The 25,574-nt window shown below is 42.2% G+C and overlaps 3 protein-coding genes across 9 annotated transcripts in view; 2 read left to right on the plus strand and 1 right to left on the minus strand.

The window, feature by feature from the left end:
* The window catches only part of IPP (intracisternal A particle-promoted polypeptide), a 42,041-nt gene extending 37,827 nt beyond the window's left edge, over positions 1-4,214 (plus strand). Inside the window, exon 10 of one of the 2 annotated variants that reach the window (XR_005240561.2) lies at positions 1,094-1,199. Coding sequence is in view for 1 of the 2 variants with exons in the window: in XM_007978936.3 (XP_007977127.1) it covers positions 1,094-1,318 (225 nt within the window). In the remaining variant the exon portion in view is untranslated. Of the gene's footprint in view, positions 1-1,093 lie in introns of both variants that reach the window. The other variant, XM_007978936.3, reaches the window with a different exon arrangement.
* Positions 4,215-6,798: 2,584 nt separating this feature from the next.
* On the minus strand, positions 6,799-13,462 carry TMEM69 (transmembrane protein 69). Of its 2 annotated transcripts, none has more exons than XM_007978940.3 (3): positions 13,314-13,462; positions 10,518-10,655; positions 6,799-8,112 (listed from the first exon to the last, which is right to left on the minus strand). In XM_007978940.3, exons 2-3 carry the CDS (start codon positions 10,557-10,559, stop codon positions 7,411-7,413), a joined length of 744 nt encoding a protein of 247 aa, XP_007977131.2. In that variant the 5' UTR covers positions 10,560-10,655; positions 13,314-13,462; the 3' UTR covers positions 6,799-7,410. The 2 variants fall into 2 exon arrangements, with proteins under 2 accessions (XP_007977131.2, XP_037854968.1); XM_037999040.2 differs by having other exon boundaries at positions 13,200-13,462.
* An 89-nt stretch (positions 13,463-13,551) lies between these two features.
* Positions 13,552-25,574, plus strand: part of GPBP1L1 (GC-rich promoter binding protein 1 like 1) — a 61,280-nt gene continuing 49,257 nt past the window's right edge. The window contains exons 1-2 of one of the 5 annotated variants that reach the window (XM_073007352.1): positions 15,026-15,172; positions 23,784-23,905. The gene's annotated coding sequence lies outside the window, so the exon portion shown is untranslated. Of the gene's footprint in view, positions 13,660-14,467; positions 14,592-15,025; positions 15,173-23,783; positions 23,906-25,574 lie in introns of those variants that run through there. The other 4 variants (XM_007978941.3, XM_037999010.2, XM_037999019.2 and 1 more) reach the window with 4 other exon arrangements.

The following is a 25,574-nucleotide window of genomic DNA, read 5'->3' on the forward strand; positions in this document are numbered from 1 at the left end:
TCAAATAAATTTGTCAAGTGTTCCATGCTGTGTAATTTTTTTTGTTTTTTTGTTTTTTTTTTTTTGAGACGGAGTCTCGCTCTGTCACCCAGACTGGAGTGCAGTGGCCAGATCTCAGCTCACTGCAAGCTCTGCCTCCTGGGTTTACGCCATTCTCCTGCCTCAGCCTCCCAAGAAGCTGGGACTACAGGCGCCCACCACTGCACCCGGCTAATTTTTTGTATTTTTTAGTAGAGACGGGGTTTCACTGTGTTAGCCAGGATGGTCTCGATCTCCTGACCTCGTGATCCACCCGTCTTGGCCTCTCAAAGTGCTGGGATTACAGGCTTGAGCCACCGCGCCCGGCCCGCTGTGTCATTTTTAAGACTTGTTAAAATACTAAAGGCTTTTAAAAAAATCCTTTGGTTTTTAAGCTGCTTTCTCCTTGGAGCTTTGTGGTTCTTTTGTTTTGATTTGCTTATTGTTGAGTGTATTACCTACTTGTGTTCCTTAGACTTCGTTTCTTAGGATGTTGTCCTATGTATGATTTCTAGGTCATTTCCTGATCATATTTTGTAATCAGACCTTTTAAAAAATTATATTCCTCTAAATTTACTTTTTATCCATGCCCACTTCAAGTTTATTTTAAAATATTCTGGGCCGGGTCCTGTGGCTTACACTTATAATCCCAGCACTTTGGGAGGCTGAGGTGGGACAATCACTTGAGTTTAGGAGTTTAAGACCAGCCTGGACAACCTGGTGAAACTCCATCTTTACAATAGAAAAATTAGCTAGGTGTGGTGGTATACACTTGTAGTCCTACCTACTCAGGAGGCTGAAGCAAGAGGAGCTCTTGAGTCTGGGAGGTTGAGGCTGCAGTGAACCGAGATGGTGCCATGCAGTCCAGCCTGGGTGACAGAGCGAGACCCTGTCTCCAAGGAAAAAAAACGAAGGAAAAAAAAAAAAAATATATATATATATATATATATGCTTACCTGACTAGATTGTTTTACGTTTAGACATGTAAAAAGAATTGGAATATCGATTTTCTCAGTGGATTTCTTTACTATCATTTCATAATACTGCTAACATATTTTTTTTCTCTCTTAACCAGGAAAAGTGGGTTGAAGTTGCCTCAATGAAAGTGCCTAGAGCAGGCATGTGTGTTGTGGCAGTCAATGGTCTTCTGTATGTTTCTGGAGGTCGATCTTCCAGCCATGATTTCTTGGCTCCAGGTACCTTGGACTCAGTTGAAGTTTATAACCCTCATTCAGATACATGGACAGAAATTGGTAATATGATCACCAGTCGTTGTGAAGGGGGCGTTGCTGTGCTGTGAAATATAAAGCATAACAGAGCACAAGGAACATTTTGAAAATGCAGGACCTGACCTTTTGGAAAGCAAACATACATTTGGTAATAAGACCCTCTGATTCTATGAGTTTTCCATGTATTTGGTAGATAAATGACTAACGAGGCTGGATGCAGTGGCCTCATGCCTATAATCCCAACGCTTTGGAAGGCTGAGGCAGAAGGATCACTTGAGCCCAGGAATTTGAGGTTATGGTAAGCTACGATCATGCCACTGCACTCCACTCTGGGCATGAGTGGAACGAGATCCTGTCTCTTAAAGAAAAAAACTAAAGAGTGATTTTTCTAAAAATATGAGTGAGAATGGATATGAAATATATCCCAATTAATAAAGAGCTCACACAGATTTGCCAAGCTTACTAATCATAGAAATGCCACTTATGCTGTAGAATTCTCCAGTTTAAGTGTAGACAAGTCCGGTTTTACAAATTTGTAAAAATTATTTACTAGAAGCTTCCTGTCAAATAGTCCCTTTAGCTACTTCTCCAGTGCAGTGTAAGTTGTAACATAACCTTTATGTGATGTAGGAATAGTATCAATGACACAGTTTAAAGATCTCTGTATATTCACAATTGTATCCAGAGCATAATTTTCCATGACCATAGTTTGAGCTACAGAGAAAAGCCAATGAAACAGATTCCTACTTTTATTTAATGCCAAGAGTTTTCATTAGCCCCAAACTTTTTATTGGCAGCAGATACACTAGGAGGGGTGTTTGGGAAATATCTAGCTATTTTTATAGATAGATACCTTTTTGCTTGATGATAAGTTTTTGCTTGCTCATATTTTTTGTCTTGATCCTGAGAATGCAAGTAAGGAATTAATAGGAGGTTCTTAGTGACCAGATGTTGTAATGGGCTATAGAGCCCAGCAGGCAGTATGCACCTAGAAATTTCTCTCTTTTTCAGGCTGGGCATGGTGGCTCACACCTGTAATCCCAGCACTTTGAGAGACCAAGGTGAGGCGGGAAGATTGCTTGAACTCAGGAATTTGAGACCAGCCTTGGGCAACATGATGAGACTCTGTCTCTACCAAAAAATATATAAAAATTAACCAGGCGTGGTGGCTTGTGCCTGTGGTCCCATCTGCTTGGGAGGCTGAGGTTGCAGGATCACTTGAGCCCAGGAGGTCGAGGCTGCAGTGAGCCGAGATTGTGCCACTGCACACTGGCCTGGGTGACAGCATGATAACCTGTCTCAAAAAAAAGAAAAAAGGAAATTTTTCCTTTTTTGCTAGATTGTTGTCACCAAAATTATCTGTTTGGCTTTAGGAAGAGGGAATTTTATTAGATTATCAAGCTTTGTGAAATTTATTTGTACTTGTGCAAACCTAAGTAAGAGCATACTACAAAGCTACTTCTTGGACGTGGAGGGCTAAATTGTAGGTCCTTCTGAAACTTTTTATAGACACTGACTTATAAATGTAATTTGAAAGTACCCCTTGACCCAAACAAAACTGCTTCTCAAAACTTCTCATTTTCTCCCTGAGAAGCATTCTAAAGAATTGTTCTCTGTTCATTTTTAAGAGAAAGATTCACTGGGTGTATGATGGGGTTACTTTTAAGTTATGTCTACTGGCCAGTTGAAGCAATATATATTAAAGGTCTTGCATACAGTAAAAAAAATTTTTTTGAGATGGAGTTTTGCTCTTGTTGCCTAGGCTGGAGTGCAAAGGCATGATCTCGGCTCATTGCAACCTCTGCCTCTTGGGTTCAAGTGATTCTCCTGCCTCAGCCTCCCAGTAGCTGGGATTACAGGCGCCCGCCACCATGCCCAGCTAATTTTTTGTACTGGGTTGCACCGTGTTGGCCAGGCTGGTCTCGAACTCCTGACCTCAGGTGATCCACCCACCTTGGCCTCCTAAAATGCTGGGATTATGGGCGTGAGCCACCATGCCCAGCTGCATACAGTAAAATTTAACTAGTTGACTTAAGGATTTGATTTCCCATTTCTTCTTCTTCTTCTTCTTCTTTTTTTTGAGATGGAGTCTTGCCCTGTCACCCAGGCTGGAGTGCAATGGTGCAACCTCAGCTCACTGCAATCTCTGCCTCCCTGGTTCAAACGATTCTCCTGCCTCAGCCTCCCGAGTAGCTGGGATTACAGATGTGAGCCACCATGCCCGGCTAATTTTTTGTATCTTTAGTAGAGATGAGATTTCACCATGTTGGCTAGACTGTTGTTGAACTCATGACCTTGGGATCTGCCCATCTTGGCCCCCCAAAGTGCTGGGACTATAGGTGTGAGCCACTGCGCTCTGCCGATTTCCCGTGTCTTTACTAAGGTCCTTCCATATATTATTATAAGCATCATCAACTTACTTAGATAGAAAACTTTTAATTGCATTAATGAATCAGGTAGCACTCATATCCAAATTATTTGGTTTAGTCCGGGTACCATGGCTCATGCCTGTAATCGTAGCACCTTGGGAGACTGAGGTGGGCAGATCACTTGAGGTAAGACTAGTTTGGCCAACATGGTGAAACCCTGTCTCTACTAAAAATACAAAAAATTGGCAGCAGGTGGTGGTGCATGCCTGTAATCCCAGCTGCTGAGGAGGCTGAGGCAGGAGAATCACTTGAACCCAGGAGATGGAGGTTGTAGTGAGCTGAGATCATGCCACTGCCACTAGCCTGGGCCATAGAGCAGGACTTGGTCTCAAAAAAATAAAATACTTGGTTTACTCCACAAGTATACTTTCCTTATAACTTAACTATGTGTATTTATTAGGAAAAGTTTATGTAATGCACGCAGGAAGCCCTATGTTCCCTTCTCTGGGGCATCCTGAATGTCTGAAGGGTCACAGATGTCTGTGTAGAGATCTGTAAGATGTCAAAGAATAAAGTATACAGATAATTTATAGACTAAGCTCTAACTCATGTGCCTTTACTATTTCTAGTTACAGAGAATCTGTATTCTGATCCAAAACAGATTTACAAAATACTTCTACAACTAATTTCTCATTATTGTCTAGTAGTAACTGAAAATGACACTGTGGAGGGGGGTGCTTTGCACAGCTTGGCAGAAATGTAATGTCAAAGCAGTCAGTGTTTAACAGGTCCTGAAGATCCCTGAAAATAGGTAACTGTGGTAACTGTAAATATGCTTATTATTCCTAGGTAATGACAAGATTGGTTTTGTTTTGTTTTTTTGAGATGGAGTTTTGCTCTTTTTGCCCAGACTGCAGTGCAATAGCACGATTTTGGCTCACCGCAACCTTTGCCTCTGATTCTCCCGCCTCACTCTCCTGTGTAGCTGGGATTGCAGGCATGCACCACCACGCCCGGCTAATTTTGTATTTTTTGTAGAGACAAGTTTTCTCCATGTTGGTCAGGCTGATCTCGAACTCTCGACCTCAGGTGATCTGCCTGCCTTGGCCTCCCAAAGTGCTGGGATTATAGGCGTGAGCCACCACGCCAGGCCAATAAGATTGTTTTTAAAAGAATGTACTAATAAAGTATCTAGTTTTTTTGTTTCTTCGTATTACTTTTATCAGTGGCATTCTGGGTTACCAAACTGTAGTAGGATTGCACAAATTTTTTAGTTGGTTTTGTTTTTACTTTAGGGACTTGCATATTTAGTTTTACATTTAATTCTGTTTTTTGAGAAATGATTAAAGTGATCTACCTCCAAAATGTTTAACAATCCGATATGCTTCTAAGTATCCTGCCAATGTACTTAATCAAATGTACTTAAAAACCAGTTTTCTTAAAGAAGCATACACTGTAATTCACCTGGAAACTAGCATTTTTTGAGTAAAATTAGGCAATTAGCCTAAAAATATGATTTGCCTCTATTCTGGAAAATAATTCATTTAATTCAGATTATGGAAAAGTCTTGTTTGTATAGCATTCATGCAATTTAGTAACAAGTGAGTTTCCTTATCAAAACAATCTGAGTAGAATCAGATTGAGACTGAGTGGAAACATCATCTCTAAAAAATATACAGGCCGGGCATGGTGGCTTACATCTGTAATCCCAGCATTTTGGGAGGCCAAGGCGGGTGGATCACCTAAAGTTGAGAGTTTGAGAACAGCCTGACCAACATGGAGAAACCCTGTCTCTACTAAAAATACAAAATTAGCTGGGCATGGTGGTGCATGCCTGTAATCCCAGGTATTTGGGAGGCTGAGGCAGGAGAATCGCTTCAACCCGGGAGGCAGAGGTTGTGGTGAGCCAAGATAGCGTCATTGCACTCCAGCCTGGGCAACAAGAGTGAAACGCCATCTAAAAAATAAAAAATAAAAAAACTTCCAGGTTATACTATATCCTGATCTATATTCTTATACCATTTTAAACGTTTTTCCTTTTTGGTGAGACTAAGAATTTCAGAAAACTAGGTTTTCTTTTTTGTTCTTTTTTTCTCCACCTTAAGTAGGGTGATTAGAGATTAGGTTTTCAAGTGAAAATCTAAGGAGTTGCTTTTGCTGTTTTAAGGAGGCTTCTGCACTGGGTGCAATGGCTCACGCCTGTAATCCTAACACTTTGGGAGCCTAGGCAGGAAGATCATTTGAGCTCCGTTCGAGACAAGCCTGGGCAACATAGGGAGACCCTGTCTCTACAAAAAATGTAAAAATTAGCTTGGCGTAGTGGTGCACAACTGTAGTCCCAGCTACTCAGGAGGCTGAGGTGGGAGAATTGCTTGAGCCCAGGAGCTTGAGGCTGCAGTAAGCCATGACCACACCACTATACTCCGGCCTGAGCAACAGCGTGAGACCCTGTGTTTAAACAAAACAAAACAAAAACAAAAACACACCAAAGTTAAAAGCTTCTGATTTAAAAGACCAGCCCGTCGAACATGGTGACACGCCACCTCTACTAAAAATACACACAAAAAAATTAGCTGGGCATGGTGGCACTTGCCTATAATCCCAGCTACTCTAGAGAGGCTGACAGGAGAATCACTTGAACCCGGGAGGCGGAGGTTGCGGTGTGCCAAGATCGTGCCACTGCACTCCAGCCTGGGCAACAGAATGAAACTCCGTCTCAAAAAAAAGAACTAAATAGGTCTGCTCATTAGAATATCAAGATGGCTCCAGCTTGACTTTTCTTTCCTAACTTATATGCACTAGTGGCTTTATTTTAAATAGTTTCCTTTAAAAATAATCATTTTGACCAGCTATATTATGTGTTTGGTGGTAAGGGATAAGTTGTATCTATACCATGCCAAATATCCTAATAAAAACTGGAAAACATGCCCGACTTACCTTTGAATGTGGCTTTCCCTCATGACACTGCTCCCTACTGACTTTAGAGCCATAGATCCTTTTGGCTCATATAATTGGGTTACACCATGTGAAATAAGCTTGTACATGCATTTCCCAGTAGTAACTCCTGTGAAAACTCCTCAATGGAACTACCTTTTCTTTCCAGACACTCACAGATAGGACGTTTTCCGCTTGAAGTGGGAGAATATGTGCATTCTTTTCAATGATCACAGGACTCTAACAAAGGGGATTTTTAATCTTTTATTTTAATTTTCAAGACAGTTAAAATAATTGAAATGTTTAAGTGGATAACTATTCATAAAATGACTAAGTGAAAACTAATATACTATGAGATGAAAAGTACTTGTCGGCCGGGCGCAGTGGCTCAAGCCTGTAATCCCAGCACTTTGGGAGGCCGAGACGGGCGGATCACGAGGTCAGGAGATCGAGACCATCCAGGCTAACATGGTGAAACCCCGTCTCTACTAAAAAAATACAAAAAACTAGCCAGGCGAGGTGGCGGGTGCCTGTAGTCCCAGCTACTCGGGAGGCTAAGGCAGGAGAATGGCATAAACCTGGGAGGCGGAGCTTGCAGTGAGCTGAGATCCGGCCACTGCACTCCAGCCTGGGTGACAGAGTGAGACTCCGTCTCAAAAAAAAAAAAAAAGAAAAGAAAAGTACTTGTCAGGGATTTTCAAGCTTTTGCTCAAGTAATTACTATGAAATAACAACTTCTAGAAATGAAGAACAATCTATGAAGAATAAATGACCATTGGTGTGGGAAAAAAGAGCCAAACAGAAGTAGAAGAAGGTGTAGCCGGCATACTAATGTTATCTATAGTGTATTTTTATATTTTTTATACTTGATCAGGTCTCTTATGTCCTTTTTCTGGAAAAATACTTTTAACTACAAAAGTGATTATAAATGAAAAAGTAGCCAATAAAGTGACTACTACCCTCAGGGCTTTGAACCAGTTGGGATAATGTGGTAAGAGAAAAAATTCATGGTGTAATGCTATCCCCATACCCATTATTACTGTGACTATGGCTTCACTAAGTCTTTCCGAAATAAGGAAGGCAAACCATGAAAAGAAAAGAGGAGCTATACTGCTGGCTAAATTAAGGTAGTCTGGTTTGGCTGGACTACCTTCTGGTAGAGCAAAACCCCATCTGATCCCACCCAAGAAAGATAGGAAACTGGCTCCATAAGCCATCTGAGTAAAAGCTAATATGGGAATATAAGTTTTTGTCATCAGCATGACCAGTGGTGGAGCAACGAAGGGGATTAGTCCTGCCAGAGTTACATATAATGCTGGCTTTGGGCTGTCAGTTATGTAACTGATGGTGCTTGGTGACCTGGCTGGAAGTGCTTGCTTCTCCTTCTTTTTAAAGCTGCAGGGGGATGTATGATAGCACTGTGTCTTGCTCATATACATCGGAAATGATGAGGAAAGCCAAGGCCTTGGAAATGGGGAAAAGTTCTGCTGGCGAGACATCTTGAGAGAAAGTATATCTGTTCTGCTGGCTCTTAGTCCCACTGGGAAAGAGTACTTCAGCATCTATAAAGAAAACAGAACCAAAAGACAAAATTAAAAATCTGTATGTATCATCAGATTTTAGTCAATCCCAGTATGAAACAATTGGAATTGTTTGAAAGGAGCAAACAAAAAAGATCTGCTTTCCATTACCACATCAAACTATACAGAAAGGATGAACTAACTCTGAAGTGATGTTATTGCTGGTAAAAGTATTAAATGGCTATAAAATGTACAAAAGAAACCACTGAACACAAACCAGTGATATATTTCAACCTACCACTTAATCTTATTCCATAAGAAAAATATCTGAAAAAGGATCAGGTAAAGACTAGACCTTCAGAATTTGGCTTCTAAACTGCCTCTTTTATTTATAAATAGCAAAAGAAGCAGCACTAATTACTGTGGGAATGCTGTTTTTATATGGAGAAAATAAATCTACCTTCCAACTTAGCTTTATAAACACCACATACTTTTCACAGTTCCATGCCTTTGTGTAGGCTCTGCCTAGAATTCTAGCTCTTACTACTTTTCTATCTAGGAAACTTACCTCAACATTCAACATTCAAGTTAAAGCTTTCCTTTACCCTTCTACGGTCTGATTTAATGCTCCTATAGTAAGTATCCTGTGCACACTTCCATCATAATTTTTCTCACAGTGAATTAAAATTGTGTGTTTACTTGTCTTTGTCTCAGTAGACTTGAGAGCCAGGACCGCATTTTTTTCCTTGGCTTAAAATCCCCAGTGCCTTTCATTGTACACGGGCAAAGTAATAACCTTTCCTGCTGATTCTGTGTTTTAGTTACCAGACTTGAACTAAAAAGTGTTGCATTAAATAAAAAATTGAAGTTTTTTTTTTTTTTTTTTTTTTTTTTTTTTTTTTTTTTTGAGACAGAGTCTCTCTGTTGCCCAGGCTGGAGTGCAGTGGCTTGATCTCAGCTCACTGCAAGCTCCGCCTCCCAGGTTCACTCCATTCTCCTGCCTCAGCCTCCCGAGTAGCTGGGATTACAGGCGCCTGCCACCACGCCCGGCAGCTAATTTTTTGTATTTTTAGTAGAGATGGAGTTTCACCATGTTAGCCAGAATGGTCTTGATCTCTGACCTTGTGATCCGCCCACCTCAGCCTTCCAAAGTGCTGGGATTATAGGCGTGAGCCACCGCACCCAGCAAAAATTGAAGTTATTGAAGAATCTCAGTGATCACTCAAACATGCTAGCAATGGTTCCATCTTGGAACCATTTCCCATTTCCATATTTACTGCTCTTCCCTCAGTTACTTACTTCTGATCCCCTGCCATTTATAAATTCAATCCTACATCTTGACACTACCTATTCCACTTCCCTGCTTTATAGTTCTCCACAGCACTTACCATTTGATGTATTAATTTTTATTTTTTTGAGACTGAGTCTTGCTCTATCACCAAGGCTGGAATGCAGTGGTGTAATCTCTGCTCACTGTAACCTCTGCCTCCCAGGTTCAAGCCATTCTCTGCCTCAGCCTCCTGAGTAGCTGGGATTACAGGCATCCGCCACCATGCCCAGCTAATTTTTGTATTTTTAGTAGAAACAGGGTTTTACCATGTTGTCCAGGCTGGTCTCAAACTCCTGACCTCAAGTGATCCGCCCGCCTTGGCCTCCCAAAGTGTTGGGATTACAGGCATGAGTGACTGTGCCTGGCCTTATTTTTTTAAATTTTTATTTTTTGAGATGAAGTCTTCCTTTGTCACCCAGGCCAGAGTGCAGTGGCGTGATCTCGGCTCACTGCAACCTCGGCTTCCTGGGTTCAAGTGATTCTTATGCCTCAGCCTCCCAAGCAGCTGGGACTACAGGCGCCCACCATGCTGAGCTAATTTTTGTATTTTTCAGTAGAGACAAGGATTTTACCATGTTGGCCAGGCAGGTATTGAACTCCTGACTTCAAGTGACCCACCTGCCTCAACCTCCCAAAGTGCTGGGATTTCAGCCATGAGCCACGGCACCTGGCCAATTTTTTTTTTTTTTTTTGCAAACGTCGTCTTGCTGTGTCACCCAGGCTGGAGTGCAGTGGCATGATCTCAGCTCACTGCAGCCTCAACCTCCTAGGCTCAAGCAATCCTCCTCCCTCAGCCTCCCAGGTAGCTGGGACTATAGGCGTGTGACTCCATGCCCAACTAAATTTTTGTATAGATAGGGTTTTGCCATGTGCCCAGACTGGTCTTGAACTTGAGTTCAAGTGATCCACCCACTTTGGCCTGCCAAATTGCTGGGACTACAGGCGTGAGCCACTGCACCCAGCCTGATATAATAAAGATTTTACTTGTATTTTACTTAACTCTTCCCTCCATCACCTGAATACACAAAGGTAAGACTTTTTGTCTTTTTCACTGCTGCTGCCCTAGCCCAAGCAATATTTGGCAAATAGTGCTCAAATATTTGCTGAACAAACCAACCTTTGAAGATGCTTGAGAAAACTTCTGGATGAAGCGAAGCATACTGGCCCCTATTGAAAGTCTTGTTTAGGAAGATGCCAGGCAGTTCTGATTAACGTGTTGTTGCAGCTAAGTGGAGGCACTGAATCAGGGGCATTTCTGTGTATAACACAAGATGTCACTTAATTTTCCTCATTTTATACATTAATTTTAAAATAGTAGTAATTCATGAATATATCAGTTTCCTTTGAAAAGAATCATTTATGTTTTCAAACTATCGGTAACACAGTAACGAAATAGATCCTTTTAATACCTGAACTGTTCTTTTAGCTTTGGCTGTCTGGTGTAATAGAAAGAGTAATGCACATAGAGATTTTATAGATACTTTCACCATTTCCTAGCTGTGTGACACTGGGCAAATTGCTTGAGTACCAGTTTTCTCATCTTTAAAATGAAGGGTCTTCTAAATGGCATTTTTGTGAAATAAAAAAACAAAACAAAACAAAACTGGAAGGTCATAGCTTCTCTGTTTCCTTTTTTTCTCCTTATTTACTTTGGGGCTTAAGAGTTCACAACTCAAAATAACGATAGTACCAAACCAATATAATTTAGGTTTTTTTGTTTTGAGACAGGGTCTTGCTGTGTCACCCAGGCTGGAGTACAGTGGCATGATCTTGGCTCACTGCATCATCCGCCTCCTGGGTTCAAGCGATTCTTGTGCCTCAGCCTCCTAAGTAGCTGGGGTTACAGGCTCCTGCCACGATACCCGGCCAATTTTTGTATTTTTAGTAGAGATGGGATTTTGCCATGTTGGCTAGGCTGGTCCTGAACTCCTGACCTCAGGTGATCCACCTGCCGAGGCCTCCCAAAGTGTTGGGATTACAGGCGTGAGCCACCGCACCTGGCTAGCATTAACTCATTTAATGCTCAAAATAACCTCATTAACTTAGTACTGAGAGAGAGAATAGCCTGTTGGAGTGCAGACTTTGGTGTCAAACTTGGCTGGAATCCTGGCTCCACTACTTATTAGCTGTGTGTCTTTGAACAAATTATTTAACCTTGTTATGGTGTAGTTCATTCACCTTTGAAATAAGGGTACTAACTAATTCATAGGGTTGATGTAACTTTTTTTTTTTTGGGATACAGGGTCTCGCTCTGTCACACAATCTGGAGTACAGTGGTGTGATCTCCGCTCTCTGCAGCCTTGACCTCCCAGGGTTAAGGGATCTTACCACCTCAGCCCTCTAAGGAGCTGGGACTACAGGCCACACCACCACGCCCAGACAGAGTCTTGCTCTGTCGCCCAGGGTGGAGAGCAGTGGTGCCATCTCAGCTCACTGCAAGCTTCACCTCCCAGGTTCATGCCATTCTCCTGCCTCAGTCTCCTGAGGAGCTGGACTACAGGCCCCCACCACCATGCCCAGTTCATTTTTTTGTATTTTTAGTAGAGATGGAGTTTCACCGTGTTAGGATGGTCTCGATCTCCTGACCTCATGATCCACCTGCCTCGCCCTCCCAAAGTGCTGGGATTACAGGCGTGAGGCATCGCGCCTGGCCCCAATTTTTGTATTTTTTGTATAGAACGGGTTTTGCCATATTGCTCAGGCTGGTCTCGAACTCCTGAGCTCAAGCGATCCACCTGCCTCGGCCTCCCAAAGTGCTGGGATTACAGGTGTGTGCTACTTAGCCTGATGTAACACTTAATAAGTTACTACATGTAAATAGCTGAGAACTGTCCCTGACACAAAGCACTTTACACAGGAGGGACTGATTGAAAACTCTAATGTAAGCAGCCAGTAAAAACAGGTGAATGATAATACGGATCTAGATCTGACAACTTCATTCTTAACCAGGAGAATGGGATGTCTTAAAAAATCTAGTTGCTGCTTAATTTAAAAAAATCGATTGGGCAGGGTGCAGTGGCTCGCTCCTGTAGGCCCAGCAGTTTGGGAGGCCGAGGCGAGTGGATCACTAGGTCAGGAGTTCGAGACCAGCCTGGCCAACACAGTGAAACACCACCCCCTCCCCCCCCACCCCGTCTCTACTAAAAATACAAAAAATTAGCTGGGCGTAGTGGCGGACGGCTGTAATCCCAGCTACTTGAGAGGCTGAGGCAGGATAATTGCTTGAACCTGGGAGGCGGAGGTTGCAGTGAGCCAAGATCGTGCCATTGCACTCCAGCCCACGCGACAGTGCGAGACTATGTCTCAAAAAAAAAAACAAAAACAAAAACAAAAACCGATTGAACTAATTTATTGATCACAGATCTTAGGGCTGGGTCAAGAAATCCTGTATACCAGTTAATGTCTTCATGCTATACTTAAGGAAGTAGGGAGGTAAGTTATCCTGGGCCTCCGAGTAGAAGGCCCACAAACCCACACCCACCCACCTGAGCCCCAGACCAAAATGTCCGCAGAGCGTACCCATCACTTTTGTGCAAAATCACTTTCTTTGTAAGGACTTTCCAGATAACTCCGTTTAAAATCTCAACCATCTCCCCCACCTTTGGACACTCCCTTTCCTCTGTGGCACGTGCTTTCCAACTAGTGGATATTAAAAAGTGATAACCTAAAGACCAGGGACGGCAGGTGATGCGGGATTAAGGACTGAGACTCAAAGCTTAATCCTCCTAATATAAATGAAAAAGCTCAATATTCCCATTGCCCTAGTGGGAAGACTGCAAACCGCAAACTTCAAACTGACCTCTGAGAAAGGAAGGCGGGGTTTAGACGCCAGTGTCTTCGGGAAACCCTGCCCGATAGTGCCCGCGTCTCCAATTTACTACCAATCCTTGGTGCCTCCCATCCCAACCTGCACCTGTGGCGACTTTGAGACTTGCCAGCGTTGCACGGAGAGGCGGAGAACAACCGCAACAATAGCCCAGGTCTACTGGAAAGGCACTTCCGGCGAGTGGATTCAGAGAGCCCCCTACTTCCTGAGGACTGAAAAAAAATGAGTCCGGGTAGGGACTTGACCTGCGCTAACTGGTTCCTATGCCCGGCTTTCTGTTTGGGGGCCATTCTTAATTTCTAGTTGAATTCAGATGTCGAACGGTCCTTGACTTTTTATTCCAGGGCTCCCAGGCAGCAGAATCTGTCCACTGAGTTCGGGAAGGTAGAGTGCAAGTACTGAAACAATCTCAGAATGACGGTGGTGAAGGAAGGTAAGAGACTTGGGATTTTAGGCCCAATGTGACCTGGAACTGCTTGCCATCTGTGGAACTTAACGTTTTACTTTGTAAAACAGGGTTTATAAGACCTATGGGGACACATCTCACTCTGCATTACGGCCCTTTACTATCATTTAAAGGGGGAAAAAAGCCCAGTTCTTACATTCATTTTCTTTGCTAGGACCTAGAAACTTCATTAAGGATTAAAGAGCAAAAGAGCAGGATTTTCACTTCCATGAACGATGTGGTGATAAGGGCCCTAGGCTTGGGGGTGGTTGGGAAAGTCAGATCATTTCTTCTGCTGCCCTCGGCTTTCCTGGCTATGTGACCTTGGACAAGTCCCTTCTCTTATCTGGACTTATTTCACAGGAAATGGCACCAGGCAATCTTAGTGTCCTTCCATGTCTATGGATAAAGCTGAAGACATGTAATAGGAGATCTCAGGGGCCCACGCCTGCCAGTCCCTCCAGTCCTCCGGATTCTAGGTAGTCTAGCTTCCTGGTTGCCAGCCATTACAAGGTTTAGCTTTCCGTGCCGGATGGAGCCACAGCGAAGTCCGTTAAAGCGCTTTTGGTCGAGCTAGGCCTTCAGTTTTATTGCCTCCTCTGTCATGGCAGCGCCGCCCCTTCCAGTAGCGCGATACCCAATGAGACTTCAGGTAGGAGAAACGGCACTGTCACAAGCGCAGGCTCTCGCCGGAATCCCGCCCTTCGCTGGGGCGGGGCAGTGACGCCTGCGCTCCCGGGGAACTACTACTCCCAGCGGGTAGCGCGGCCGACGCAGCCGCGCAGTCTCCGGGAGCAGGCCGTGTGGCCCGCTGGGGGCTGGAGTCTCAGCGACGCGCACACGTGAAGTAAGGAGCAGAAGGTGGGAAAGGGCCGGAAAACACACGTTCCTCCGAAACCGGTTTGCAAGTCCTTGTAGAGGTAGTTTCGGGACGCGCACTGGCCCAGGGGCGGGCTGTGGGAGGGTGAAGAAAAAGGATACACATATGCATACCCACCCACTCATTCATACGCGCCCAGGCCCTGGAAGTGGGCAGCGGGGGTTAGAAGGGGCGTACTAAACTAGGCTTGTCCCTGCCTCAGGCGGCACGAGGAAAGGCAGAGGATTCAATTCTGTAGGAGGTAGAGGCGACCACGCACCGCCTCAAGCGGCGAGGAAGGGAGCCGAGGGCGGGGCAGGGCATAACCGCCGTTCTGGAGGCCGAACGTTGGCAGCGTGGGGCACTGGCGTCCGGCTGGGCCGCCGGAGCCGGTCCCGTGCGCATGCGCTTCCTCAGGTGGGCGTGTGTAAGGCGGGGTCGGACGGGGGAGGGGAGGGCCGTGCTGCTCGTCGCTCCTCCTCCTCCACCCGCTCTGCCCCTCCTGGACCTTGTGGGCCGGGCAGCCATTTTGGGAAGAGCTTTGTTATGGTTGTGGACTAAACGCCTCTGCCGGGTCGACAAGCTGGGGACGCGTCCTCAGACGCCGCGTCTAGTCCCTGGCCGTAGCTCCGCCGCTGCCCGGTGAGTGGGAGTTTGGGACAACGGGGCAGTAGGAGATTTTGGAGTCGTTCCGGCGCGAGGCTCCGCCCGGTGCCTAACCAACCGGCTGTTAAAACTAGTTGAAAGAAGCTCTCACACAGGTGGTTGGGTGTAGGTCCGACCCGAGAGGGGCGAGCGGAGCCCACGGGTCAAGTGGTTCGTACGCTGCACCCCTGCCACCCCCGTGCGTGGAGTTTTGCACGCGAGCGTCGCCGGGGCTCCGCGAAAGCGCTCCTACTTTAACTTTGGTCTTCGGGTCCGAACGCTCACCTGCGGCTCTTTGGCTCCTCTCCAGGCGATCCGGCTTGGTGCTGGTTGAGTGACTTGGCTTAAGGGTTTTTTTCTTTCCTTCTTGAAATGAAAGCTAAGGGCTTTTGTTTTCCTTCACAGGAAAACCTGAGGACGAAAAAGTATAAGTCAAATGTTGGATATCTGAGGGGAAAAAAGTTTTAACCCCCAGCTTTCCGGTTCTCTGTGGTAGCGAGGTGTTTTCGTTTAGATTGAGTCTATCCAATGTCTACCAACCTCCTTTCCTTGGAGGGGCGGGGAAAGCTGGTCGATCCTGAAATGTTTTAAGTGTTTTTTTTTTTTTTCTCTTGTTTTAAATTTAGTTCTCCCCAACCCGTGAAATTCGAAAGAAAGTCTGAATCTAAAATGGCTGTAGCTTGGGGAAGTGCCCTGCCCTTCGATTACTTAAATACATTAACGTTTAAAGGTTTTAGTCGTTTCCCCTGTGGGGACATTAACTGAATCTTTTGATCTTTTAGTTTTTTGCAATTGGTGTCTCACCTTTAACTCTCCTTATGCTAGGTGAAAACAAAGGTGAGGCTCACAAAGTTGAGTACTCCAAAAGTTTACATAAGAATGGGTGTGGTGCGTTGTGGTGTGCGTGTTTAATAGTTGCTTATAGTTTTGAAATTGTGCTGTGGTGTCAATTTTATCTGCCAACTTTGTGCTCTGAAGTTGGCTTGTCATATTTGTTGAAATATTTTTAACATTGATAATTATTGCTTACCAGAAAAATATGGAGTTAATTATAGTGGTTCATGTTTTAGTTTAGTAGTAAGTCATGTTCTTGTGTAAACCTTATCCAAAAGTAAAGTGATTGGTAGTCACTCCTCAGTAGAATTATATTTGTACTTTGGTAGACTGCTGATCTTTTCTAAGGTCTTTTATATTCAATATTTGAAAGGAAATTAGGGTGCTATTAAGTTTGAGATATTTACTAGAATAGTGTTAAGACATTTTAACAAGTGAAAACATACTTTTAAGTATGGAGTGCCTGATTGTCGTGCCCTTTTAAACAAGAGGCTGTCTTTTATTTCCTGTTTTTTTTTTTTAAACCGATAGATCCAGAAGTTTAAAGAAAAAGTCATAGATTGGAAACCAAAACCAGTAAATTTCAGTATTTGGAAAGGTGCTGGAGCCTGTGTCTATTTAAAAGATAAAAGAGTGAAATGCTAATTGTGAATGAAAACTTTGAAATTAATAGTAAAATAAACTGTCATCTTTCCCAGGAAGTCAGTTTTCAATATACCTTTTGACGTTTCTTCAAATACAAAAGTTGATTTTTGTTATCTCCCCTAGGATTTTTGTTGTTGTTGTTAAATTATTTTGGTGGTTTTACAGGGAAAATATTTTAAAGTTTTTAATAGAAATTACAAGTTGCTTTGTGTTTTGTCACTGTTAACTACTAAACTGGAGTAAGATCTTACTCTTTTTTTTTAGGGTACTCAATGGTTTGTATATGTTAATATATACATTTAATTGATTCTGGTTGGTGTCTTATCAGAGCTCTTAATTTGTGGTATGGGGGGAACTCTTGGGAAGCCTCTTTATTTTGAGCGAATTCAGTTTACTAGATTGCTCATCAGTGGCTGTTAAGATGCTTAGCTGAGGAGGACACATTCAACCATTTAAATTTAGAATGATATGAAATCTGGTGCACATTTCTGCTTGTAATTCATTTTTAATGCTGAGTTAAAGATAAGACACAATCGTGAATCATACTTCAGAAGATTGCATATCTTTATTTTATGGTTATAACTCTGATGTGCCAGGGACTGACTGCTGTTTAAAGTGCTTTATATTTGTTATTTTTTTCTTTTTCTTTTCTTTTTTTTTTTTTTTTTTTTTTTTTTTTTGAGGCGGCGTTTCACTCTTGTTGCCCTGGCTGGAGTGCAGTGGCTCGATTTCGGTTCACTGCAACCTCCGCCTCCTGGGTTCAACGATTCACCTGTCTCAGCCTCCCAAGTAGCTAGGATTACAGGGGCTCGCCACCACGCCCGGCTAATTTTTTGCATTTTTAGTAGAGATGGGTTTTCACCATGTTGACCAGGCTGGTTTTGAACTCCTGACCTCAGGTGATCTACCTGCCTTGGCCTCCCAAAGTGCTGGGATTACAGTCATAAGCCACTGTGCCCAGCTTGTTGTTTATTTTTATAAGTATACTGGTTCATTTGTTTTGTTTTGTTTTTGATACGGGGTCTCACTCTGTCACCCAAATTGGAGTGCAATGGCGCGATTTCTGCTCACTGCAGCCTCTGCCTCTCAGGCTTAAGCGATCCTTCCACCTCAACTTCCCTAGTAACTGGGACGACAGGTGCATGCCACTGCGCCGGGCTAATTTTTTGTTTGTTTGTATTTTGTTAGGAGGGGGAGGGTTTATCATGTTGCCCAAGCTGGTCTCAAACTCAGGGGCTCAAGCAGTCTGCCCACTTTGGCCTCCCAAAGTGTTGGGATTACAGGCATGAGCCACAGCGCCAGGTCTAAGTAGATGCTGTTTTATACCCATTTTATAGTTGAGGAAAAGAAGTCCAGAGACTCATCCAGCTAGTATGTAACAGCCTATATTCAAATTTAGGCAATATAAGTCGTTATGTTTAACTTAACGGTTATGGTCACTGCCTTTAAACATGAAAGTAAGACTGTTGGTCTAAAAGATGAAAGGCACACAAAATTTTAAAGGATTCCAACTAAAAAAAAACTAATGGGAAAGGCAAATTTTGGTGTATTTATGGTGGTTCAGATAGCTGAGGGTAAAAATCTAGGTGGCGGAGAAATAACATACCATCTCATAATTGACTGTTGTCTGGAATTTAGTATGTGGTTGTGCTGTTAGAGACCTGATTGCCAAAGTTACTTCTAAATCAGACTCTGTTTCCTATTTCCCACTGAAATCTGCCTCAAACAGCTTATAATCAAATTTGAAAAATAGTTCAGTAAGAGGAACTGAACTTTTGTCCACAGGTGTAACTTAACTGAGGTAGATATATTTCTGATGTTATGTAAATTGAATTTTTATAGGTGATTTCAAACATGCTAGGCAAACATTTAAAAGAGCCTATTGTTTTTCTTTACTAAGTCTAATAGTCTTTAATTGATCTATTAGCTGAATCATTTTTCAGCTAAAACAACTCAGTAAAAGAAACTAGGGACTGGGAATATCTAGATGACCATAAAACAAAGAACTGTATGGTTTAACAGATAATACTTAATAGTTGGAGGATAACATAAAAAGCAATTATTCTTAAAGGAGGTGATTTTAACAGACTCTTTAAGTTCACCTTCCTTTTCTAAGATAAAAACCACTTTGCCTTCAAAGCCACTTTGCCTTTTGTTAACCATACGTCAGGCTAGAGAATCACCAGAATGAACAAAGTTTTAGTACCCTTTTCTGAGCAGTAGGTCTATTTGTGTGGAGTAAGTTTTTTCCCCCAGAAAAATCTCATTTGGTTAAGTTTAGCTGTACTTTAAATTGAGCTTGCAGACTCTGTTTCTGCTCAAGTTTAAAAGTTTGGTATATAAAAAAGTTCTTGTCTGAATTATTGCTATCCTTAAAGTATGTAAGTATATAGAAAAGTTGGTTTTGGGGCTGTCTAGTTAATTTGAAAGAGCTTTTCCAGTTTTTGTGCTGTTTGTAAATTTTTCTACTTTTTAATTCGTCTTACCATGTATGGCAGAAAGAGCAATAGGAACCATTTATTGTGGGCTTCATAAACTTAGATGCTGTAATGAAGTCAATAATGTAATCTTATTATTCCTTACTATTTAAATAAGTAGATATTAACCCTTCTACAAGAGAGTATACAGAGGTTCCAAGAAGTTAAGTAATTTGGGTAACATAGAGATGGAGATTTGGGCAGCTTTCTGTGATTCCAAAGCATAGTTTCCATCATACCTCACAGAGAAATGGCATAGTATGGTAATCAGTGGTTGGCTTTGTAGCCAGACCATTTGGGTTCGAATCTCAGCTTTGCTGCTTACAGCTTTGTGACTTTGAGTGAATTACTTAAATGAGACTCTTTGTTTCTTCATCTGTTAAGTAGGGATAACAATAGTACCTTCTCCTAGGGTTGTTGTAATAAATAAATGATATTTGTAGAATTCTTAAAATAATGTCTGACCGTAAGAGCTTCATGATTATTAGAGAAGTTGTCTTTAATGAACATCCTTTTACACACCAATCCAGTGAAATCTGCACAGATGAGTAGCACATGGAGTGGTGTTTTTCTTTATTAGATACTGCTTTTCTGTTGACTTTTGTAATTTATTTGAATCAGGATCTAGGTCCCACAAACTGCAATTGACTGCCATTTTAAATGCCTTTATTTGCATATTTCTCCTCAGTTTTTTTCCTTGTATTTTGTTAAAGAAACCAGGTCATTTTGTCCTGCAGTTTCCCACATTCTAGATTTTCTTGATTCCTTGTAAATTGGTAATTGGCTATAGAGGCTTAGATTGAGATTTGATTTGGAAATAGAGAAGACTGAGAAGACTAAATTTGTTAGGTAATACTGTGTATTTGGGAATTTTTATTTTCTGGTTTGTTCAGTGATTCTCATTGTATCATTTTCTTGCAATTTCTCTGTTGGGCAACACAGGGTAACTTTATGGGTTATTTACTCTCGTTTGAGATGCTATGTAAAGTGGAGTGTTTGGTTTGCTTTGGTGCCCAATTCAGTGTTAACTTTTCCAGGTGGTTTTTTTCCTGCCTTTTTTTTCCCCTACTTGTATATTTATTGTGTTATAAAATTGAGCCAAGTATCATGGGTTTTCAGTGTTTTTATTTCCTGGTTTTGGTTACTAATGAATAGTTGTCTCAGCATATTCAATCTGAAAATTTCTCAAAACTGAATTTTTTTTCCTATTATCTGCCCTCCAACTATTAGGCATTTTATTGTTTGCACTTATGGTATACTCACTATAGGCTAGGCACTATTCTTTTTCTTTTTGCAGGGAACAACATCCAGGCATTACTCTTAACACTTTATATATATTCACTGATTTAATCAACAACAATTCAAGAGTCTCCAAATTAGGTAGGTATTTGAGACACAAAGAGGTGAAATGACTTGTTCAAGGTCACACAGCTAGTGTGTGACAGAGCCGTCTAGGTCCCGAATTTGCTATTCTACCTTAAAAATATTTGCTTTGGAAGTGAAGCTTATCTTGAGAAGAGATTTTTAGAGATGCTTGTAAAGTGATTCTTTAAAAAAAAAAAAAAAAAAAGTATGTCTCGGCTGGTCATGGTGGCACACACCTGTAATCCCAGCACTTTGGTAGGCCGAGGCAGGCGGATCACATGAGGCCAGGAGTTTAAGACCAGACTGGTCAACATGGTGAAACCCCATCTCTACTAAAAATACAAAAATTAGCTGGGCGCGGTGGTGAATGTCCATAATCCCAGCTACTCTGGAGGCTGAGGCACTAGAATCACTTTAACCTGGGAGGTGGTGGTTGTAGTGAGCCAAGATTGTGCCATTGAACTCCAGCCTAGGTGACAGAGCGAGACTCTTTCTCCCCAAAAAAAAAAAAGACGTGTCTCAATCTGTTAGTCACTACTATTAAATCACTCAATTATTTTTAAAAATACATAGTTTTGAAAATGTTACAAATAGCCTGTTGTAATCATAGGGAATTAGAGCCTTTTGGTGCTGCTGAAACTGATAAAAGTTTGTTTATTTTGCAGAGACGGTCTTGTTCTGTTGCTCAGATTGGAGTGCAGTAGCATGATCATAGCTCACTGCAGCTTTGACCTCCTAGGCTCAAGTGATGCTCCCACCTCAGCTCCATCCTGGGCCCCCACCCCCAGCCCTGCTGGGAAATACAAGTGTGTGCCATTATGCCTGGCTAATTTTTTTTTTTTCCCCGTATAGATAGTTTCACTATGTTGTCCAGGCTGGTGGTGAACTCCTGGACTCAAGCAATTCCTCCCATCTTTGCCTCCCCACATGATGAGATTACAGGCATGAGCCACTGTCCCTGGCCTGAAATTACTTTTTAGGAAATGTTTTTGGAACAATGAAGCAGAAGAAGGCACAGTAATTCAAGTTGATTCCTAATGGCAAGGCTGGCAGGATTCCTGTGTTGGACATTCTACTAATTGGGCTTTAAAATGATCCTTTGTTGTTTCTTTTGTCTGTTTACCATTTTAACCCCTTTCCAGTATTGCTTTTTTGTGAATCTTAGTGGGAGAGGATGCTGGAAAGGTTGGGTGCACACACACACATAGATAAACACCATATAGATAAACTTTCTGTGCTGGACCCCTGGCAGCTAGAGCTGGGTCATGTTACCCAAACTGTGCCAGTCAGATACCCTTCACTTTGGGGACTTGCACCATAGTGAGAGATGATGCAAAGATGCAAGGATGGTTTGGAATTCATTCCAGTGGCTGTTGGTGGTGGCATTGCTAGCTGGAGCAGTTTCCTCAGCAGGCTCTTCCTGTGGCATGACCTTGGCAGGGGTTTTGACTGCTTAGCTTCCTTTGGTTTTTGGTGTTTGCCAAGTCAAGAGAGCCTTTCCTTCGTTCTCTGAATTCCCAGGGTTCTTCTGATAAATTTCTTTTTAAGCCTTGTCAGACAATTTTCCCTTTTATCTGCCCCAATTCTCAAAAGTAATAGTTCTCAACCTTTTAAAATTTATCTGGAGTAAGGCCTGGACATCAGTGATTTATTAAAGCTCTCTGTGTGATTCTTTCTTTTAGTAATCTTTTTATTATTACAGAAGCAGTGTAAGGATAATGTAGAATATTAGATTATATAGGTACGCAAAAATAAAGCCTTGGCATTCCTATCACACAGGAGTTACTACTGTTAACAACTCGGTGCATTTTTTTCCAGATTGTCGTCTAAGCGCGTATATTTAGGTTTCTATTTTTATTTTACTAAATGAGATCAACTTCCTTTTTTTAGTTGGTGATACCCACTTTCCATGTGAGTAAATGTTCATTTCTTCTAATACCCAGGTGCTATTCAGATTTCTCCAGCTGATCAAAAAAAAAAAAAAATGTTTATTACAGCTAGCTGTCCAAGCTATTATCTGATTTAGGACCTTGTTGCAAATGTTTAATTTATCTGTATCTTTTTAGCGTAGTATAGTCTTTATTTTTCAGTGACACTGATTTTGAGACTGTGTCACTTACCCTAGAATGGTTTGGTGTGATCACATACTTATGGTATTATTTAGCTTGTTCTTTTTTTAATTCCTATATTTTTCTCTAAAGTTTATAGCTGACAGATTGATGGATTCACCTTTAAACATTGTTGACTAAAATGCAGCATAGCAATCCCTCATTTTGCATTGTATCACAAAAGACATTGTAATGCTAAGATAGGTTCTTTATTAAGGTAGTCCTATCTATATATTAAACAATCTTTCGACTTAGAACAAGAAACTAATTTGCATGGTGTTACGTTGGTGACGAAGGATTTCCCAGTCCCTTATCAATCGTTGGTCTTAATTTTTTTGGGGAACAGCTTCATTGAGCTCTAATTTATATAACAAAATACACTTACTTAAAGTGTACAATTTAGTGGTTTTTAGTATATTCAGAGTTGTACAACCATTGTAGAACTACGTGATCTTTTGTGTCTGGCTTTTTCATGTAGCATAATGGATGAAGGTTCATCCATGTTATAGGATATTATTATCAGTATTTCTTGTGGTTATGCGTGATTAGGATTAATGGATCATAGAGGTTTTACAACTTGTTGTTTGCCAGTTTCCAAAGTGGTTGTGGGCCAGTTTACACTCTAATCAGCAGTGTATGAGAATTCTTTGTGCCTCATCTTCATTAACACTTTATAGTGTCAGAATTTTTTTTTTGCCAGTTTGATAGGTGTAAAATAGTCTCATGATTTGATTCAGGTTTTAAGAGTATGAATTAGTGAATAATTCAAGATAATGTTCTATATTGTGCTTTATATTATGTCATAGCACTTCACATAATTTCTTTCATGCACCTCTTATGGGTACAGAAATCCCATTGTTGTCGTTGAATTTGTGATAGAAATACAATTTTGTTCATTTATATTTTTTTTTTTCCTAGCCCCTACAGGGATTTTGTTTATTAGACTCCATAATAGACTTTACATATCCATGTTAATCACCATAGTATTAGGTACTTTCTCTTTGTTTTTACTTTTATGAAACAGGGTCTCACACTGTAGCACAGGCTGGAGTGTAGTGGCATGATCATCACGGCTCACTGTAGCCTTGACTTCCCAGGCTCAAGCAATCTTCCCAGCCTTCCAAGTAGTTGGGACTACAACACCACTATTTCTGGCTAAAATTTTTTTTTTTTCCTCAGAGTCTTCCACTGTCACCCAGGCTGGAGTGCAGTGGCATAATCTCAGCTCACTGACTGCAACTTCCGCCTCCTAGGTTCAAGCAATTCTCCTACCTCAGCCTCCCGAGTAGCTGGGACTAAAGGTATGCGCCACCATTCCTGGCTAATTTTAGTATTTTTAGTAGAGATGGGGTTTCACCACATTGACCAAGCTGATCTCGAACTCCTGACCTCAAGTGATCCGCCTGCCACAGCCTCCCAAAGTGCTGGGATTACAGGCGTGAGCCACCGCACCTGGCCCTTTTTTTTTTGGTAGAGATCTTGCCATGTGGCCCAGGTTGATGGCAAACTCCTGGACGCAAGTGATCTTCCCCCTTTGACCTCCCAAAGTATTGGGATTACGGGCATGAGCCACCATTCCTCGCCAAGTACTTTGTTGTTGTTGCTGCTGCTGTTTTGAGACAGGGTCTTGCTCTGTCACCCAGGCTGGAGTGCAGTGGCACAACCATGGCTCACTGCAGCTTAGACCTCCCAGATGCAAGTGATCCTCCCACTTCAGCCTTCCAAGTAGCTGGGAGTACAGGCATGTGCCACCATGCCTGACTCTTTTTTTTTTTTTTTTTTTTTTTTGAGTCAGAGTTTCTCTCTTGTCACCCAGGCTGGAGTGCAGTGGTGCAGTCTCGGCTCATTGCAGCCTCCACCACCCAGATTCAAGTGATTCTCCTGCCTCAGCCTCCCGAGTAGCTGGGATTACAGGCGCCTGCTGCCATGCCTGGCTAATTTTTTGTATTTTTAGTAGAGGCGGGGTTTCGCCCTATTGGGCAGGCTGGTCTCGAACTCCGGACCTCAGGTGACCCTTCCACCTCGGCCTCCCAAAGCTGGCTAATTTTTTTGTGTTTTTTTTTTTGTAGAGATGGGATTTTGCCCTGTTTCCCAAGTTTGTCTTAAACTCCTGGGCTCAAGCAGTCTGCTCACCCTGGCCTTCCAAAGTGCTGGAATTACAGGCATGAGCCACTGTGCTCGGCCCCAAGTCTTTTCTTAATAGACAGAAATGCTGTATGGGAAAAAAATCTTAATGTATCTTAATATCCCCTTTTGGTTCATTGAAAGACTTGCTCAAATTTCATATTCTTCAGAAAATTTTAAATAGGAATTTCTCTCTTTTGGAGTTAAAATAAGCAGTGCTAAAGTAGAAAATGGCTTTAGGCTCTTTTCTGTTGAGAGTTAGAAATAAAAGAAGCAAGGCAGTAATAACCCTTGAGTTCTGCTTATTGAGGAATTGGGAGGGAAACTATGTATAGATAGAAAATGAGTATATAGACTGCTGTAAGGTTATACAGTCCTTTGAAGGAAGTCCTTTAAACCTGTGTGGTTTTCAAATCATGAGATTTTGAAAAGAAATATTAGAGTTAGTGAATATTTAAAGATAAACATACCATAGTCTTAGGATCTGCAGTTTAAGGAATAAGGAATGCTCAAGGAGAGCTCTTAAGAACAGTAAGAAGTCTGGGTACAGTGGCTCATGCCTGTAATCCTAGCACTTTGGAAGGCCGAGGCTGGTGGATTGCTTGATTTCAGGAACTTGATACCAACCTGGGCAACATGGCCAAGACCCTGTCTCTACAAAAAATACAAAATTTAGCCGGGTGTGGTGATAGGTGCCTGTAGTCCCTGCTGCTTGGGAAGCTGAGCTGGGAAGATCGCTCAAGCCTGGGAGGTCAGCTGTAATGAGCTATGATCGTGCCACTGCACTCCAGCCTAGGCAACAGAGTGAGACCCTGTCTCAAAAAAGAACAGTTAAGATGAAGGGGA

Source organism: Chlorocebus sabaeus, chromosome 20, assembly GCF_047675955.1.
Source record: "Chlorocebus sabaeus isolate Y175 chromosome 20, mChlSab1.0.hap1, whole genome shotgun sequence".
Classification (NCBI taxonomy): Eukaryota; Metazoa; Chordata; class Mammalia; order Primates; family Cercopithecidae; genus Chlorocebus; species Chlorocebus sabaeus.